Genomic DNA, 18,693 nt, shown 5'->3' with positions numbered 1-18,693 from the left:
TGCCTGGCAGGCAATGCCTGTTCACTGTCACCTGTCAGCTGTGTAGTGTGTACTGCTGTGCGGGTGGCTTGCAGTGTGTGTCAGCCATGGAAATGAGTTTGGCATGGCACACGTCTGACAAATTGGGGCCCCCTGGCCCCTGATGCCCGGCACGAGACTGAGTGGCCCAGTGGGCATTAGTCCGTGCTTGACAACACCCCACCTAGCTGACCTTTCCAAAACTGACCTCAAGCTGCCACCAATCAGCTACCCGCTTCAATATGCTTGTAAACAATGTGTCTAGACATTACTGAAATTTAAATTAAGTTTTACTCATAAGGACAATATAATAAGGAATGGTTACCGTCGTTAAACAAGATCAGCAATACATTGCAAAATGTTGTCAAAATTCAGTGAGTTTTCAAAATATTGAAGGCAAAGCACAGTTTTTTACTGCTCTTGTTTTTCCTTAATAATAATAATCTTGTATGTAATGTTTACTTCGACATGTTATTGTTTTTTTGAAATACAATATTAGATAAAAAACTTTTAAAAAATAAGAAATATTGCTGCAACTAACTGAGATATACATGTTTAAGTTAACTTAAACTGAAAAAACTATATAGAAATATTAAAACAAAAAAGCCTAAATACATGTTTCTTTGATGAAATAAAACTATAACTTAAAAATGTTTTAAAAAATTAAAGCTAATTCCAAATATTAACAAATACTATTATAGTATAGGCTATAAATAATATTAAAATAATACTGTGCAAACAAACAAACAAATGTATACTGGCATTTAAGTATAGGGTAGACCAGGGGTTTTCAAACTTTATGATGCCAAAGACCCCCAGATATGATGAATATTTTATAGGGACCCCCTTCCTAAAACCTATCTATTTTTATGTAGGCCTGTGAAAAAAACATTTAAACTGTTAGACAAATTGTGATATTATGACTACAAAATATTGTTTCCAAAATTAATAAATTATTCGCTGTAAAAACCTAAAGAACATTTCATTCAATTAAAAATGATTCGTATTCACATCTTTCACAATAAATTATTATAATTCTTAACACAGCAGCTTACATACTGTGTTAAAAATACTGCGTTACAACCCCAGTGTGCAAGATAAAGGGGACTCACTAGAAAGATACAAAGCAAACATACACAATTCTGGAAAGTAGCCTATATGGCAAGACATGAGAGAAACATTAAGAAATGAAACAGAATAGAATTAGATAGAATAGAATCACATTTTTTTTGTGTCTCTTTTTTAGTCTCTGAAATTTTCTGGGGACCCCTTAGGACCATCTGGAGGACCCCTGGGGGTCCCCGGACCCCAGTTTGAAAACCCCTGGGGTAGACTATTATAGACAGGGTAATCTATAATATAAACATAAAACTCAAATTGTACATTCAGCTAAAGTGCATTGAAATGTTTTGTGTATTTATTTTTAGTTATAAAGAATCTATTTTGAATTGTACATAGACCTACAATTTTGTTTAACTATTTGAATAGAAAGAAAATAACTGATATTGATTTAGGTCAGATTATTTTAAGCATATGTCTGTGGTATCCTAAGAAAAACTATTTATTCACCTTTAAAGAATGTTTTCATATTCATTAGGCAAAGTAATACCAGTTTATTTCCCCCAGGGAATCGAACAACACAGCACGTAGTTTCACTAGGAAAGTGAAAAACTCATGATGTATTTGATATTTTTCTTTAAAATAATATTTTAGTTATGACTAGCCTAACAACATGCTATATTGTGTAACATTGTACATTTTGTAAACTGCGTATTATAACTTAATTACCAAACAACTACATCTGGTTAAATTAGGGTTTTTGAAGAAGAATGACAGAATGACGCGTGTGAAGATACTGAACCCCCCTATGAAAACAATGGTTTAACCCGTTGCGCTCTGACCTGTCACGTGGTGCGGATGTCCTTCGCTCTTCTCTCTGCAGGCTAAACATGGCTGCGCTCTTAAGATCAGCCCGGTTCCTCAAATATTCATCGGCTTCATTGCTTCAGGTCATAGGAAACAGCAGACATGCACCGGCAGCCGGTCGCCTCTACAGCGGAGCGGTCGGGACTTCACGTACAGGGTTTTGTGTGCGTCAGACACTCCCGGGAAGGTTAAATGTGAACAGGTATAACGCAGCATGACTCTATGCCATGCGTGTTTAGATCATGCAGTTGTCATTGAGAGGTGATCACTCCTCTAACTGCACTATAACGCATTGATAAGGTCCTGTATGCAGGTTATTTTTCTAAATATTAACGAACATTTCTAAATATTGTCATTTGGTCATATAATGATGTTATATAAGAGGAATATGGCTTTCTTGCATAAGGGTGCTTGTCACCCATAAATATCACTGCAGAATATATGAATGTAGAATACACATTACACTTTTTCGGGTTCTTTATAATGTGGCATGCGTGTAGCATTTATCAATCTGTTTATTTTTTAAACAGTCTTAGTTTAAAATTAAAATATATATCATAAAGCCTTAGTCTAATTATATAGTTGATAATGTATATGTCCATATAAATATAGTTGTGTAACGTTATTTTAGGCTAGTACTAATGTTGATGTGAACTGTATATAAGCATGGGCCAAAAGTCAATTGTCAACACGTCAAGGTCATTTAAAGCCATCTGAATAGTGCACATTTTATTGGCCAACATCTAATATGTCAGTTGCTTACATGTTGGTTACTCCATTTAGGGCCACAATGACCTAAATAGCTTAACTCTGACCCTCATCATCTATGGTAGTTAATATCTACATAAAGTTAAGTACTTAAGTCAAGTGGCTGATGACTGACAAGTTACTGAATGACTAAACTACTAACTAAACACCACTATGTTGGGCAGTATCCCTCGAATGTGTTTTTTTTTTTTGTTCTAATAGGGTACATCTTGATACGGTCAACTTGCATAGTGGAAAAACAACAATTACGATATTATTATAGACAATACATAGCCCATCCCTACTTGTACATGAAACAAGAGCAGGATTTCATCATAAATGTGGGATTTTGTCAGAAATCATTGTTTTAAATTAAATTGTGTTAAATTGTGTTAAATTTAATCATTGCCAGCAGCCATATCACCCTGTAGCCCAAGACTGGTTTCCCACTGAAGCTAAGCAGGGCTGAGCCTGGTCAGTACCTGGATGGGAGACCATCTGGGAAAACCAGGTAGCTGCTGGTAGAGGTGTTAGTGAGGCCAGCAGGGGGTGCTCACCCTGTGGTCTGTGTGGGTCCTAACACCCCAGTATAGCGATGGGGACACTATACTGTCAAAGGGCACCGTCCTTCGGATGATACGTTAAATAAAGGTCCTGACTCTCTGTGGTTGTTAAAAATCCCAGGATGTCCTTCGGAAAAAGAGTAGGGGTGTAACCCCGGCATCCTGGCCAAATTTGCCCATTGGCCTCTGTCCATCATGGCCTCCTAATCATCCCCCTCTCCTGACTGGCTTCATCACTCTGTGCTGCACATTGGTGGTGGTTGAGGAGATTCCCCCCTTCAATGTAAAGCGCTTTGAGTGCCTTGAAAAGTGCTATATAAATCGAACACATTATTATTATTTATTATTATTAAATCATTCATAAACTGTTTATTACGTTCAATTAAAGGGTTAGTTCACCCCAAAATGAAATTTGTCATTAATGACTCACCCTAATATTGGACATCAGTCAGTTACTTAGAATCTCTTAAAGCATTGGAAATACGTTTTGGTCCTAAAATAACAAAAACTATGACTTTATTCAGCATTGTCCTCTCTTCCTAGTTTTTGTTATTTTTGGACCAAAATGTATTTTCGATGCTTCAAGAGATTCTAATTAACTAACTGATGTCACATATGGACTACTTTGATCAACTAACCCTTTAATGAAATGCAAGTTGTTTTTGTAGTAAGCACACATTAACATATCATTTCTTGTGCTGCTGAGGATGTAAACTTATTGCAGACACTTCTTCTGCAGTTCATTCTCATACAGATCAGTGTTGCCCTGTGTGAGTTCTCGTCAGTATGGAGTTGTCCCGGAGCAGAGGGGGCTGGTGAGGGATGAGCCCAGTGTGGCAGTCCGTTCCAAGCAGGCTCAGCAGTTTGACTGGGCTCTGGCGAAACTAGACAGCTCAGTCCGAAGGACAGGCAGGGTCACCAAAACACTGCTGCTGCGCATCTTCCATGATATCTGCAGAACAGGTACTTGTCTCTTTGCTTGAGGATCTTTCCTGGATCCATTTCCGTATAGAAATCTCTACTTGTTCTTCATGTCACATCTCTAAAATCACTCCAAATAGGATATCCAAGTGGAAATCAAGCCTTGTTGTTGCTGAGAAGCTGTGGCTCACTGCTTCCTGAGGTTCCCTTGGCTGAGCGCACAGAGCTGGCACAACGGATCTGGGATAAGCTTCATGAACTTGGTATGTGTTAAAGAGTTTGTGAACAGTTACTGGTTGTACTTCTAAACCTGTGATTTTAACTTTTATATTGCTTTTCGCTGCAGGCGCCTCCTTTGATGTGAGCCATTACAATGCCCTGCTCAAGACTCACCTGCAGAATGAGTTCAAATTCTCTCCAACTGACTTCCTTGCTAAAATGGAAGCCGCTAATGTTCAGCCAAATAGAGTGAGTATCATTGTTTACAAATAAACAATATTCAGGCTATTTATTTTAGTTAACCAGTAATGTTGAGAGGGAAAAATGTATATTGTATTACTGTGTATATAGGTCCTTCTCAAAAAATTAGCATATTGTGATAAAGTTCATTATTTTCCATAATGTAATGATAACAATTGAACTTTCATATATTTTAGATTCATTGCACACCAACTGAAATGTTTCAGGTCTTTAATTGTTTTAATACTGATGATTTTAGCATACATCTCATGAAAACCCTAAATTCCTGTCTCAAAAAATTAGCATATCATGAAAAGGTTCTCTAAATGAGCCATTAACCTAATCATCTGAATCAACTAATTAACTCTAAACACCTGCAAAAGATTCCTGAGGCTTTTAAAAACTCCCAGCCTTAATTCAACTTTCAGATCATATATAAATTAACTAAATAAATAAAAAATTCTCCATTATGACTGGTTTTGTGGTCTGGGGTCACAATAAGAGCATATATCACTAACACAAAAATTATATAATTTTTAATTTATTAATTTGAATTTATTTATTTTATTTAGCCATAGCAACACATTATGGCAATGGCATCTCAGAAAGTCTGACTGCAGATAGAAATAAACAGTATATAAATTACTTTTTGAGTGATTTGTTACAAAAGATTGCATACAAATTTGAAGTCTGAAAGTATGGCTCTCACGCCAACACGTTTCAGCTTCTTTTCCTTTTAATGGTGGTTGACAAACCCACTTGAAGCTGCATATCACCAACATATGCGTGATGCCTGATGTAAAATAAAAGGTCAGACTGAGGATAGCCGATACCGATCAGGTATAAAATGGTTAATTGGCCCCTGATACTGGTCTTTGAGATTGGCTTGGGACATTGCTAACTTCTTTTAAACAAATTCACTGCAGAAATAATTCATTTACAAGGCGTTATACTTTGAAACTGACACAAGGTGCAAAAAACAATGGGTAAAAAATTAATTTTGTTAATCACTGATGCTAGATAGGGAATTGAATTGGATTCCATGTTTATTTGTGATATTGTTACTGTCTAGGTGACCTATCAGAGACTCATTGCAGCATACTGTGAGGATGGTGACATTGAAGGTGCAAGGTGGGTTTTCAGCAAATGAGTTTATCCTTATGGTGTAAATCTTGTTAAAAAATAGAAATAGTATTTACTCTGCTGTCACAAGAGAAAAGTTGCTTATATCTCAACTTCTTGCAGTACAATCCTGGGCTTTATGAAGAGCAAAGACCTGCCCATCACAGAGGCAGTGTTCAACTCCCTAGTGACAGGCCATGCCAGGGCAGGGTGAGTGGGCAATGTCAGTGACGGACTTTTTCTGTGTGTTTGGCGCACATGTTGAGTGACTTGTGTTTGTGCAGGGACATGGACAGTGCTGAAGGCATCCTATCAGTCATGAAGGGAGCGGGGATTGAGCCTGGCCCAGACACGTACCTGGCTCTCCTCAACGTGTACGCTGAGAAAGGCGATATTACTCAAATTAAACAGGTCTGTGATTATGGGAGATGAAATAGACTAAAATTAATAAGATAATAAGATTAAAATCGTGTATTGTCTGGTTACTGCTTAATTATGCAGCTTGCAATGCGATTTATAATTAAGTCAATATAAGTAGCAAGATAAAGCAAGTTGTATATGGCTGATCATGTGATCTCAATATTTTGGCCAACATACGGCAGCCCACCCCAATGAAAAATAAATAATGTTTTATTATATAATAATATAATTATTATAATTAAGGCTGTCAAACAATTAAACGCGATGAATTGTATCCAAAAATGTGAAATTACATTTGACTTTCCTAATTATTCAGATATTATGCAGATTTTGAGCTCAAGAAACATTTCTTATTATTATCAGTTGAAAATAATGTTTTGTGTGAAAAAAAAATTCAGGACTCTTTGATAAATAAAATGTTAAAAATAACAGATTTTATTTTAAATAGAATTTTTTTTGTAACATGTATTGTCTTTACTTACACTTGATCAATTTAATGTGTCCTTGCTGAATAAAAGTTATAAAAGAAAAAAAACTGAATGCTTGTGTATATATTTCACGTCTTTTATTTTTTATAATATAGTCAAGAATTTCAATATTACAGACATTGATTTTCTTTTTTCCTTTTTCTTTTAGCTAGTAATATAGCCTTTGCAGATCTTAATATCTTCTGTCATATGTTTTGTGTCCTCTAGACTCTAGAGACGATAGAGAATGCAGATATCCATCTGATGGACAGAGATTTGATGCAGGTGGTTTTCAGTCTGACTAAGGCCGGCCATCAGCAGTATGTGCCCGAGATTGTGGAGCGCATGCGTCACGAGAGGGGATATGTGCCAGGTGCGCCCTCTGACGGCTGTCATGAAAGAGAAGGGCATATAGAACCATTAGCGTTGAATTTTGCCTTCAGCACTTAGCAAAGTGGCCCATAGTGAGCCATAATGGTCCCTTATGTATTCATAGCAGTATTCTATTTTAAGTGTTTTAAATATGAACCCAAGCCAATTAGAGAAATAGGATGCTTACAATATTGATGAGATGAAGTTGTTGGATTTTGAGAAAGTTATTAATGATTAATCATATTTTTTTTTCTTATTTTGATACTGATGCACCAATTTGTTTCATTTTCCTCAGATGCTATGAACCTCTGCTTGAGTCTGATTACCCACGGACATGAAGAGACAGCGTTTTCTGTGTTGAAGAGCTTCACTGGCCTGCTGGTAGAGTCACAGAACAATGATTCCCCAGACTTGGGAAACTTCTTTCTTCGCCACTGTGTCAATATGGACAAGGTAAGGGACCGAATCGAAACATTTTTCCGAGTGCATATTGAAGCCACAATATGTAATTTTTCGCCGTTAGATGTCACTTATTCAAAACAAAAGCCCCTTGATTTCGTGGAGTTATTATTATGCCGCAGGCGACCGCTTCCGGTCATTTGTGTGTGGGGTAACACAGCGCATATTCGATCATATTATCTCAAATTATCATATTAGATGCATTATCTGAGTGTGTTGAACATTTTTATAATGCTTCCCTGTGCGTTTGCTCCGCGGTTTCTATGAGACTCTTGTAAGCTAGATCGATATTAGGCGTGGTTAAACATGTTACTTGCGGTAAATCAAGAAAATGAGATTTGGACAATAACCATGTTGAGCTATATAAAATGATTCGTTTTCTGTCGATGAATGTATTCAAAAAGTTGCAGTCTAATAAAACACTTAATGTATTAAAGCGTCTTTGGTTTTTTCATGGTTTCTACAAAATAAAACTCAGGGTAACTCGGGTATGATGTCATTGATAGGCGACGCACTGCATGCTCGTGTCCTTGTTAACATTGCTTATTTCTCTGGATTTAAACATTCTTGGAAACATTTGCGATAATGTAAGTACACAAGTCAACAACATGTGTAACATTGTTCTAATGGTTTTTAGATATTTTAATCCAAAAATCTTACATATTGTGCCTTTAATTGTACCTGTATGTTGAATTTGTTAGAATTTCAGGTAAGAGTTAATTTGTGTGTTTCTTGCAGTCTGTGGAGAACTTGTCTGGGTTTTGCAAAGATCTTAAAGATTCAGGTCTGCACTCATCGCCACTGCAGTTCACCCTTCAGTGTGCCCTGGAAGCCAAGAACACCAGTGAGTACAATGCAGTAGATTCGTCGTTTCAAAAGACTAATTAATCCTTGTTTATTGTCTTCTTAACCTCCAGGCTTTTAATTTAAGCTTAATGTATTGAAGCTTATATGTCGATTTTAATTTTATTGGAACAAAATTGTCATATTAATACTTGTATGATAATTAAATACAATTAAATCACGTTATTAAAGGGTTAGTTTACCCAAAAATAAAAATTCTGACATTAATCATTCACCCTCATGCTGTTCCAAAACTACGGAACCCATAATGTTCAAACCTTCAGAGCTTTCTGACGCAACATAGACAAGAGTACTTTTTGTGCGCAAAGAAAAAAAACTTTTAAATATTTTATTTAATCATTTCTTCTCTTCTGTGTCAGTCTCCTACGCTGTTCACGTTATAAACACAGTACAGCATTTCCGGGTTCTACATCAGAACGCCGGCTCACACCCATATATTTGATAATGGCACAGCTTGGTTTTGTGAATATGCTGTGAAAATAATTCCATTTTAAGATATATGAAATATAATTATATAATTTCTTTTTAAGGTATGGCTGTTGCACTCATGAGGAGGATGAAGGAGGAAGGCTTGCCTCTCAGATCTCACTACTTCTGGCCCCTGTTTACTCATCACCAGAAAGACAAGAACATTCCTGGTGAGTCCTGAGCATTCAGCCCAAGGGCGTAGATTTGGTTTGGACATTGTTATTTTTTTTTATTTTTATAACTTTTCCTCCCTTCCCTTCCCTTCCCTTCCCTTCCCTTCCCTTCCCTTCCCTTCCCTTCCCTTCCCTTCCCTTCCCTTCCCTTCCCTTCCCTTCCCTTCCCTTCCCTTCCCTTCCCTTCCCTTCCCTTCCCTTCCCTTCCCTTCCCTTCCCTTCCCTTCCCTTCCCTTCCCTTCCCTTCCCTTCCCTTCCCTTCCCTTCCCTTCCCTTCCCTTCCCTTCCCTTCCCTTCCCTTCCCTTCCCTTCCCTTCCCTTCCCTTCCCTTCCCTTCCCTTCCCTTCCCTTCCCTTCCCTTCCCTTCCCTTCCCTTCCCTTCCCTTCCCTTCCCTTCCCTTCCCTTCCCTTCCCTTCCCTTCCCCCCTCCAAATAGCATCTTCTTTACCTGATCTCTTGCTGCTCCTCTCTACTGCTATACACCCTGCTGCTATATTTCCCCATTATAAAAAATATGTTAAGAGATTATACTAACTGATGGATTTGAATATTGGGGGGGTTACCTCCTCCCATAAACTACGACCCTGATCCAGCCTCATTCTTAAAAGAACACAGCAACTTTTTGGAACTTTAACTTATTTTTACCTCCGTGTGTAATAATATTGCGCCTGATGAACCCAACCTATGGTACGGCAGCAAAGTTTCTTTGATTATTAAGCAGGAATGAGAGTTTAGTCCCATATGCAATTTAATTTTCTGTCGCTTTTAGTAAACGATGTAACTATACACATCACAACATCTAAATAGCAAAATGTTGCCATCATTTTGTCACTTATTGAGCAGAAGGCTAGATGGAGCCGTTTACCTCAGGTCTTTGTGTTGAGCTAGGCTAGCGGTGGGTACAAATTTGAATGCGATGAGCTCATAATCACGACTTCAGAAGGGGGAATTATAAAATTTCCAATAGCACGTGAGGGCTGCATAAATCTGGGGGATATGGTGAATAAGCTTAAGTCCCAAAAAGCCTGCGTTTTCCTTTTCAACAGTCATTATTGTGCATGTTGGATCTAATTTTACTTCCACAGTCTGACGTGTTTCTGATTGGTTTTGTCCATTGGGCTTGGAATGGATTGTGAAAAGTCACAAGAGTTAAAGTGGGCTGTTTTTTGTTGTATAATACAAAAAATATCTTTCTCTTTGACATCTCAATAAAAAGTTTGTCAATTTAGATATTTAGTTAAATACTTTTTTTATTTATACTTCCATCTGTTCCAAAGTTACAAATAAATGTTCTTAACAAAAGAACATGTCCGGATAAATCTTGCTGCAACCTGCAACGAGAAATAAAACATCTAATTTATTTTCTTTTTTTCCCTTCTTTTTTTAACAAATAACCTTCATGAAACATGCAGGATCACTCTCACCTTTATGTTCCTGTACAGGTTTTTTTTTGTTTGCTCAGTGTTGAAGTCTGCAATACGTGAAGGTTGCATGACAGAATTTGTAGTGACTGGTTCTCATGTAAATGCGAGCGCTTTGAGGGAATTCACTTTCAATTACGTGCGCCGCTGTGCACGGCCATGAAATATTTAGCGCCATGTCACATTCTGTCCACAGGTGTCACCAGCGGGCAGACACCATCCCCCTTTCCACCCAACGGTTTTCCGTCCACCCATTCACGAGTGTGGAGAGGGGGAAAAGTTTGCATTTTGATGAGGTGTGGATTTGGGCAGGCAAGTTTGAAAAAGCATATGCTAGCTTTGTCTTGGCAGCCGCGAGCGAGCGGTTCTTGTCAGTTTCAAGAAGCAATGCAGCTCATTGCTTGTGACATAGTGCGAGAATAATGCCTCAGCCCCTCATGTAGCAAACAACAGGCTTTTACATCTGCATCTTAAATGCTCTTGCACTAGTCACATTTGGGAAAATCTTTTCTTTTTACCTCTTTTTGCCATTAACTTGCATTGGATACTTTTTTTTTTAAGGGTCATGAAACCCTTTGAAAAAATGTTACAGATATGTACATACATTTTCACTCATTAAGGGAAAAGTGGTTATTTTCTTTATTGGAGCTATTTAGTTCTTGTTAAAAAAAATGGTCATTAATTAATATATTTGCATTCATTTGACGTGGTGATTGGCTACTGGAGAGTATGCTTTTACATCATCAGTTTTTAAGCTTTTATCCACATTATTCATGAGAATAAATTGTTTTCAATTAAACCACTATGCTGTATTATGCATGAGATCCCATTACAGCAGAGAATTAGGCTGCAGACGGATTCGGAAAAAAGGCGGATTTTAACCTCAGGTTGATTTGCGTCAACTAGATGCCATGCGTCTTACCCCTACACTATTGCCGCAAATAATGGTATATTTTTTTAATTTCATAATTTGTATGAATGTCGTAATTTTGTCTGGCCCAACTAGATGTTTAGTAAACAATACAGCATATTTGTCCTTAATGTAAAGGGCATCTACTCCAGTAAACATTTTCTGAGAGAGGACCCATCCACATTTTTGCTTCCGACACCCATGCAATTTTCTCACGATTTACAAATAGTTGGAAACATTTGGGTAAGTACTCAACTGAACAAAAAGTATAACACTGGCCTAGTTTTTTTTGTGACATTTTACTGATAATAATTTATTTTAATTATTATATATATTTTTTACATATTGCACCTTTGATTCAGCCTTTGCTGAATTAGATTTTTTTTTTATTATCTGATAATATAATGTACGTCTGCTTCACTGTTTCAACAGACCTAAGCACACTCCAATTTTTGCTTGTAGTATTTGCTTGAATATACGATTCACTTTTTAAATTTTTTAAATCCATTTTGTTTTAAAATTGAGCTTGTTTGGGGATATTGCTTCTGTTGACAGTTTGAAACCTGACCTCTCCCCTATAGTGCCCCTTCAATAAGAGACCGCAGACGTGGTTACTTCCCACACTTAGTTCAATCAAACCCAGTGATGTAGCAAACAGAAATCTGGAGGTCGCCAGAGAATTCATTGAAACGGATTTGTTCCATAAAAGCCTTCTCAAACACTTTCTGAATTGAGAGAAGTCTTGAATCAGCGAGTGATGTGACTGGCTATCCATTTTCCATTCACATGCAGCCTATCGGCCTGCACTGTCTGAGCCAACTTTTATGGCTGACAAATGGATCGATGGATTATTTAACAGCCAAACAGGTGTGCTCCTCTCATAAAAATGAAAGAATGAATAGATAGACGGCTCTCAGGGTCCATTGAGAAGAGTGCGTCTGGTTGACTGTTTGCTTGAAAGCAAAGAGCTACTGAATTGCAATAAAGGATGAATGGAGAAAGATGCACAGATGAGAATGAAATGGAGAGATGGGATGGATGGATGAAGCCTCCAGGTGCTTTACCTGGCTAATGCTCTTGCACACCGGTGGTGGTTCGCTCCTGGCGCCAGATGCAGGTTTTAATGGCAGATAAAAGCAGCTCTTATCTTTTATTCAGGTGTGTAGGTGTCCCCTGAGCATTGCGATACAGAGTGCTAAGGACCAAGGTGAAGAGTAAACAGAACACAAATCGCTGGTTCACGTGTTTCCACACACAGAGACGTTTGCCTGAGTAGGTTGAGAGACTATTCCATATGCATGTGGCGCTTTAGGCAGGAGTGAAGGGCCCTGCTGGAGAGCCTGGTGCAAGCCTGAATCCTCTCCCTTAAGGGGGTGCACCTCCAGGCCACGCCATAGGAAGACAGATGTGATGATTCTAATTATCTGAGTTTTTTTTTATTATTATTACTGCTTTTTTTTTTTTTTTTTTGCTTGCTGGTTTAAAAAAAAACTAATCATCATCCCAAATTTGTAATGAGAGTAATTCATGAATCTATTGTTAACCAAATGTATTAAATGCATGTTTTGTTTTAGTTTTTTTAATAACAAAATTGCTGTTGTTGTTGTATAGTCATATTAAATGGGTAAAACACAGGTTTTCCTTTTTGTACTTGGCTTATCCCATGCCTGACAAGATCATATGAAGTCCTATTTGTCACTTTTTAGGTTTCATCAGAACTAAAGGGCCATATTTAGCTCCGTAGACAGTCATCCATCCTTAATGACTGACTGCAGAAGGTCTGGACTCCATAGCAGCTTTCATTGGTTTAGGACCACCCAGAGGCCATCTGAGTGACATGTAGGCCTGTCGCAATAATCAATATATTGAGATATCGCACAATATATGTACATGACCTCAATAATGTTTTGTGATGCAATATATTGCCCATTATGTTTACATGATAATGAAGGTTACCAACATTTTACTCGATTGTGTTGTCATCTTGTATGGTTTCTGTGATGAAGGCGAAAGTGGTTCTCGCACAGTTCCTTCATACACAGAGCGGTAAAAAAGGCGCCATTTGAGGCGCTATAGTTTTTTTCTGACAACTACTGACAGTTTGGAAAAGTAAGCTCAAATGGACTCGATTTCAAAGCCGCAATCCCCTGTTCCGGTGCACATATAAATATGTGTGGGCATATGACGTTTCTGTTCCCAGGCGGACCATTAAAGAATGCCACACACACACGTCTCCTGTAATCCTGTATAATTCAGCCAATCAGATGACTACTCTTGAAGTGTTTCTAATTTGATGTGCCATATGCATCAGACGTTTAGCTAATGGTCTGTGTGCGTCACATCTAAAAGCTGAGACTATCCATCCTTGAACTTACTTTGGTGCATACGCGACTGTTGTACGTCATGAATTACATATTAAGGTGCCCATGTCTGAATAGATCACATTTTGTTTCCTTTCAGGTATTATGGAAGCTCTGAGAGGCATGCAAGAATTGGACGTCCCAGCAGACGTTGATACTTTTAGTAACTATATCCTGCCGTCGTTCCCATCAGTGAACAGTGCCCGCACTGCTTTTAAGGTAATTATGCTGGATATGCATATTGGTTGTTCTGGAAAACTTGGGAGTTTTTCAGAACAGTCATTTTATGAAACGCTCTTACCTTGGGTTAATAATTGCAGGAGGCCGGTATTGACATGGACACAGATAGCATGATTGCAGCAGAATTACGAACTGAAGCATCACGTGGAAACTTCGCTGGGCTGCTCTCTCTGAGTAAGCATTAGCTTCTAAGAAAATTTACTCTACATTTTCCTCACAACACACACACATAAACGTACGTACGTATATACACGTGTATAAATATTATATATATTCTCATGTTTTCTCACAGACAACTCTGTAGAGTTTATTTTAGATGTACTCTGTATGTTTGTGTTCATCACTTGGAGACTAATTGCCGGCCATCAGGACTACACATGCATAGCCACTCAAACCTGCCCACTCTCTACCAAGCAGTTTCGTCTCCATTAGGCCTTTTAAGTCAGAGGTGTTCATTTAAAGTTCCAAAAGGTTCAATCTCTCTTTCCTAGGTCAGATCAGTACTTTCTTGGAATAGTTATACATTTGTATGTGGACAGCTGTAGTATTTGCCGGTCCGTTTATTGAACTCTCCCAATTTTAATGCAATTAGACCACTTTTTTATGAAGTAAGCTCACTAAAGGACTTAAAGGGTTAGTTCACCCAAAAATGTTATTTATGTCATTAATGACTCTACAATGCAATGACCCCAATGTTGTTCCACACCTGCAAGACCTCCGTTCATCTTCAGAACACAGTTTAATATATTTTATATTTAGTCCAAGAGCTTTTCTGTTCCTTCAATGAAAGTGTATGCACGCTATACTGTCCATGTCCTGAAAGCTAATTAAAACATCATCAAAGTAGTCCATATGTGAGATCAGTTAGTTAATTAGAATCTCTTGAAGCGTTGAAAATACATTTTGGTCCAAAAAGAAGTGTGCATACACTTGAATTCAAGGAACAGAAAAGCTCTCCAACCTAATGTATAATATCTTAAACTGTGCTCTGAAGATGAACAGAGGTCTTACGGGTGTGGAACGACATTAGGGTGAGTCATTAATGACATACATTTTTATTTTTGGGTGAACTAACCCTGTAAGTATTTTAGCAAAAACGTTTTTAGAATTTGCATCACGTTAATGTTAAAATTCTTTTAAAAATGCTTGTTTGGTGTTTACTTTTGTGTATTTTTGTAATTTCAGTTTTTGCCATGAATATAGACACAGATGCTGACGTGGCCTCAAATGTAACAATGCTAATACTGCTGGTCCAAAATAATTTCCCCAATTAGAACATTGTTTATGAAATGTTCTTAATATACTGAAGTGATCATTCTAAATGTAGACAAGCGTTCTTGTGTAAAGGCTCCACGTTATTAATTTGTCACAAGCTTGGTTGTAGATGAACGGCCGGAGTCCTGTTTTAAAGGGTTAGTTCACCCAAAAATAAATTCTGTCAATAAGTACTTACCCTAATGTCATTCGACACCCGTAAGACCTCCGTTCATCTTCGGAATACAAATGAAGATATTTTTGTTGAAATCCGATGGCTCAGAAAGGCCTCCAATGTCATTTCCTCTCTCAAGACCCATAAAAGGCACTAAAAATGTCGTTACATCTCACTACAGTGATTGTACAATAATTTTATGAAGCGATGAGAAAATAAATAAAATTATGACTTCTGTAGTAATGGGCCGATTTCAAAACAAAGCTTCCAACCATTATGAATGCGGGTATTGATTCTTGATTCGGCTCACTATAGTCACGTGATTTCAGCAGTTTTGCAGTTTGACACACGATCCGAATACTATACTACACTGTCAGTCTTTTCTTTTTCTTTTTTGCGCACAAAAATGATTCTCGTAGCTTGATAAAATTATTGTAGAATCACTGTAGTGAGATGGACTTTGTAATGACGTCTTTAGTGCCTTTTATGGGTCTTGAGAGAGGAAATGACATTGGTGTCAATAAAAGCCTTTCTGAGCCATCGGATTTCAACAAAAATATCTTCATTTGTGTTCCAAAGATGTCTTATGGGTGTCGAACAACATTAGGGTAAGTAATTAATGTGAAAATGTACATTTTTGGGTGAACTAACCCTTTAATAAAAGTATTAATCTCTTCTGCTGCTCACCACCGTGTCTGTTCTACCGTTAAATATCTGCATCATCGGAATAAAGCCCTCTTTTTTTTCTTTTTTTTTTTTGCGTGGGGGAGAGTAGCTATACACCGAAAGAGCTTAAAAGCGCATTGAGCATTGATAAAAATATTAAAGGACATAGAGCCGAAAGATCATTACTGAGTGCTTGTGAGGTGAAATGTTTCTGCTATCATGACATTCACTCGTATATTCTCACTCTTGCAGTGTCTTCACCTGCTCTCCCAGCCATTGACCTCAGTTCTTTCAGATCCAGTCTGATCTCTGGATTTAGAGGGTAAGTAATGGAAAAAAAAACTTGTGTGTGCGTGCGCAAGTAAAATGTTCTGCCTTTTGGCTAGACAGCCGCTCATTCGTCATCTCATGCATATGGACACAGTCATCTGTAGCCCAATTACAGCATGGGAAGAATGCAAATAGAGTTTGTCCTTTTTGTTGTTTTGATGCCTGACTGTCCGATGCTGAAAGACTACTAACTATCCTGACTGCCACTGATGGAGAGATGCAAGTGCTCACATCCGCATTTTACCCATCAACATGGCTGTCAGCGTTTGTTTTTTGGCTAATTCCCTCAGACGATCACCTCATTGCTCCCACATACTCATAAACCTGTCATGGTATTTTATCCATCTCATCATTTTCTTCTGGTATCACTTAGTGCACTCACTCAGCTTGGATCTAAAATCAATCCCATCATGCACAATAGTTAAGGACCAGCTCTGTTTTTAACTCTGATTTGAACACAGGCCGTAGGGCAGCAGATGCTGCTGTCCTCTGTATTTAGCAAAGCATTTAGATGTGAAAGAGGAGCAGGGAGGTTGCCGGCAGCGATGGATGTCAGGTTTGTAATTGGGGTTGTCAGAAGGGTAGAGGGGGTTGTCGGGGCCCTGTCTCCTTAGCGACCTGCTCTTGTAATAGTCAAGGTCACTAGATAATTTAATCATTAAACAATGATGAATCTTTTTTCCTTCATCGTCTCCTTGCTTTCCGCCATCAACATTCCCTACCAGCGCTGCATCTTGATTTCATGATGTATGTGAATTTGCATATATGTGACCACCGAGGCTCTAGAAAGAGCTTTTAGAGCCATTTAAGATCCATGAGATATACTGTAAATGTATTTATAATGATGTTAAATTGTGGTAAGCATAATATGTACGAAATAACATAGCCTAATTTACTAGAGGTTCTGACAAAATGTTAATGCTCTAGTCTATTAAAAAAAAAAATTGAATTCATTATTTTAAAAAAAAAAATCTGTTTGGATGAATGATTGAATAATTTCACTTGTTTCATTACTTGATGAATCAGAATTTTCTGATCTCTTGATTGAAGGATTCAATGCTAAAAATCTTTAAGTTATTTGTCGCCACCTACTGGTGCAATGATATTTTGATATATATATATATATATATACACTCACCTAAAGGATTATTAGGAACACCTGTTCAATTTCTCATTAATGCAATTATCTAATCAACCAATAACATTGGCAGTTGCTTCAGTGCATTTAGGGGTGTGGTCCTGGTCAAGACAATCTCCTGAACTCCAAACTGAATGTCAGAATGGGAAAGAAAGGTGATTTAAGCAATTTTGAGCGTGGCATGGTTGTTGGTGCCAGATGGGCTGGTCTGAGTATTTCACAATCTGCTCAGTTACTGGGATTTTCACGCACAACCATTTCTAGGGTTTACAAAGAATCATGTGAAAAGGAAAAAACAGTATGCGACAGTCCTGTGGGCGAAAATGCCTTGTTGATGCTAGAGGTCAGAGGAGAATGGGCCGACTGATTCAAGCTGATAGAAGAGCAACTTTGACTGAAATAACCGCTCGTTACAACCTAGCAAAGCATTTGTGAAGCCACAACACTCACAACCTTGAGGCAGATGGGCTTACAACAGCAGAAGACACTACAAATAGGAAAAAGAGGCTACAATTTGCACAAGCTCACCAAAATTAAACAGTTGAAGACTGGAAAATTGTTGCCTGGTCTGATGATAGTAGAGTCAGAATTTGGCGTAAACAGAATGAGAACATGGATCCATCATGCCTTGTTACCACTGTGCAGGCTGCTGGTGGTGGTGTAATGGTGTGGGGGACGTTTTCTTGGCACACTTTAGGCCCCTTAATGCCATTTGGGCATCGTTTAAATGCCACGGCCTACCTGCGCTTTGTTTCTGACCATGTCCATCCCTTTATGACCATCATGTACCCATCCTCTAAATGGATCAAAAGGAAGGATCATGAAAAAAAAACTACTTTATTTTCAATAAATTAATAATGTTTTACATCCAATAAAGTGAACTCAAAAAAATCTATTTTTTTATATACCTTAATAGCATAAAAAAGTATGTACACTCATATTCTTAAGTATACCAGACAAAAAAAATACTATTACTATAATATTTACAAAAATGTAAATTTTATCAGATGCCAAATTAAATGTTTTGTTTGCATTTGTAAGAAATATTATTTTACGTGTGCGAAATCCTCTCCTTGTTGAAGTTTGGTATGCTTTTTTAGCTAATGCACAAGTAAATATTTACCTCCTTTTTCAGTATTTGGCATGGACATTCTACGGGCTTTCGGTTTTGCTTTTTTTAAATACTAACTTATACACATTTTATATCATTATTTTTTAGT

At 37.7% G+C, this 18,693-nt stretch overlaps 1 protein-coding gene and 1 pseudogene across 1 annotated transcript in view; both read left to right on the top strand.

Moving 5' to 3' along the window:
- Window positions 1-1,932: 1,932 nt before the first annotated feature.
- lrpprc (leucine-rich pentatricopeptide repeat containing) overlaps window positions 1,933-18,693 on the top strand; it is a 71,428-nt gene continuing 54,667 nt past the window's right edge. The window contains exons 1-14 of the mRNA XM_067420917.1: window positions 1,933-2,146; window positions 3,994-4,217; window positions 4,316-4,438; window positions 4,522-4,643; window positions 5,707-5,765; window positions 5,880-5,966; window positions 6,041-6,167; window positions 6,872-7,016; window positions 7,311-7,468; window positions 8,213-8,318; window positions 8,869-8,976; window positions 13,771-13,889; window positions 13,991-14,084; window positions 16,258-16,327. Of these exons, the coding sequence (XP_067277018.1) occupies window positions 1,968-2,146; window positions 3,994-4,217; window positions 4,316-4,438; window positions 4,522-4,643; window positions 5,707-5,765; window positions 5,880-5,966; window positions 6,041-6,167; window positions 6,872-7,016; window positions 7,311-7,468; window positions 8,213-8,318; window positions 8,869-8,976; window positions 13,771-13,889; window positions 13,991-14,084; window positions 16,258-16,327 (1,721 nt within the window). The 5' untranslated portion in view covers window positions 1,933-1,967. The remainder of the gene's footprint in view (window positions 2,147-3,993; window positions 4,218-4,315; window positions 4,439-4,521; window positions 4,644-5,706; window positions 5,766-5,879; window positions 5,967-6,040; window positions 6,168-6,871; window positions 7,017-7,310; window positions 7,469-8,212; window positions 8,319-8,868; window positions 8,977-13,770; window positions 13,890-13,990; window positions 14,085-16,257; window positions 16,328-18,693) is intronic.
- On the top strand, window positions 3,099-3,215 carry LOC137045754 (5S ribosomal RNA; annotated as a pseudogene).

Source organism: Pseudorasbora parva, chromosome 17, assembly GCF_024679245.1.
Source record: "Pseudorasbora parva isolate DD20220531a chromosome 17, ASM2467924v1, whole genome shotgun sequence".
In the NCBI taxonomy this organism is placed as follows: Eukaryota; Metazoa; Chordata; class Actinopteri; order Cypriniformes; family Gobionidae; genus Pseudorasbora; species Pseudorasbora parva.
Note: the sequence above shows the minus strand (reverse complement) of the source record. Positions and strands in the feature narration are given on the sequence as shown.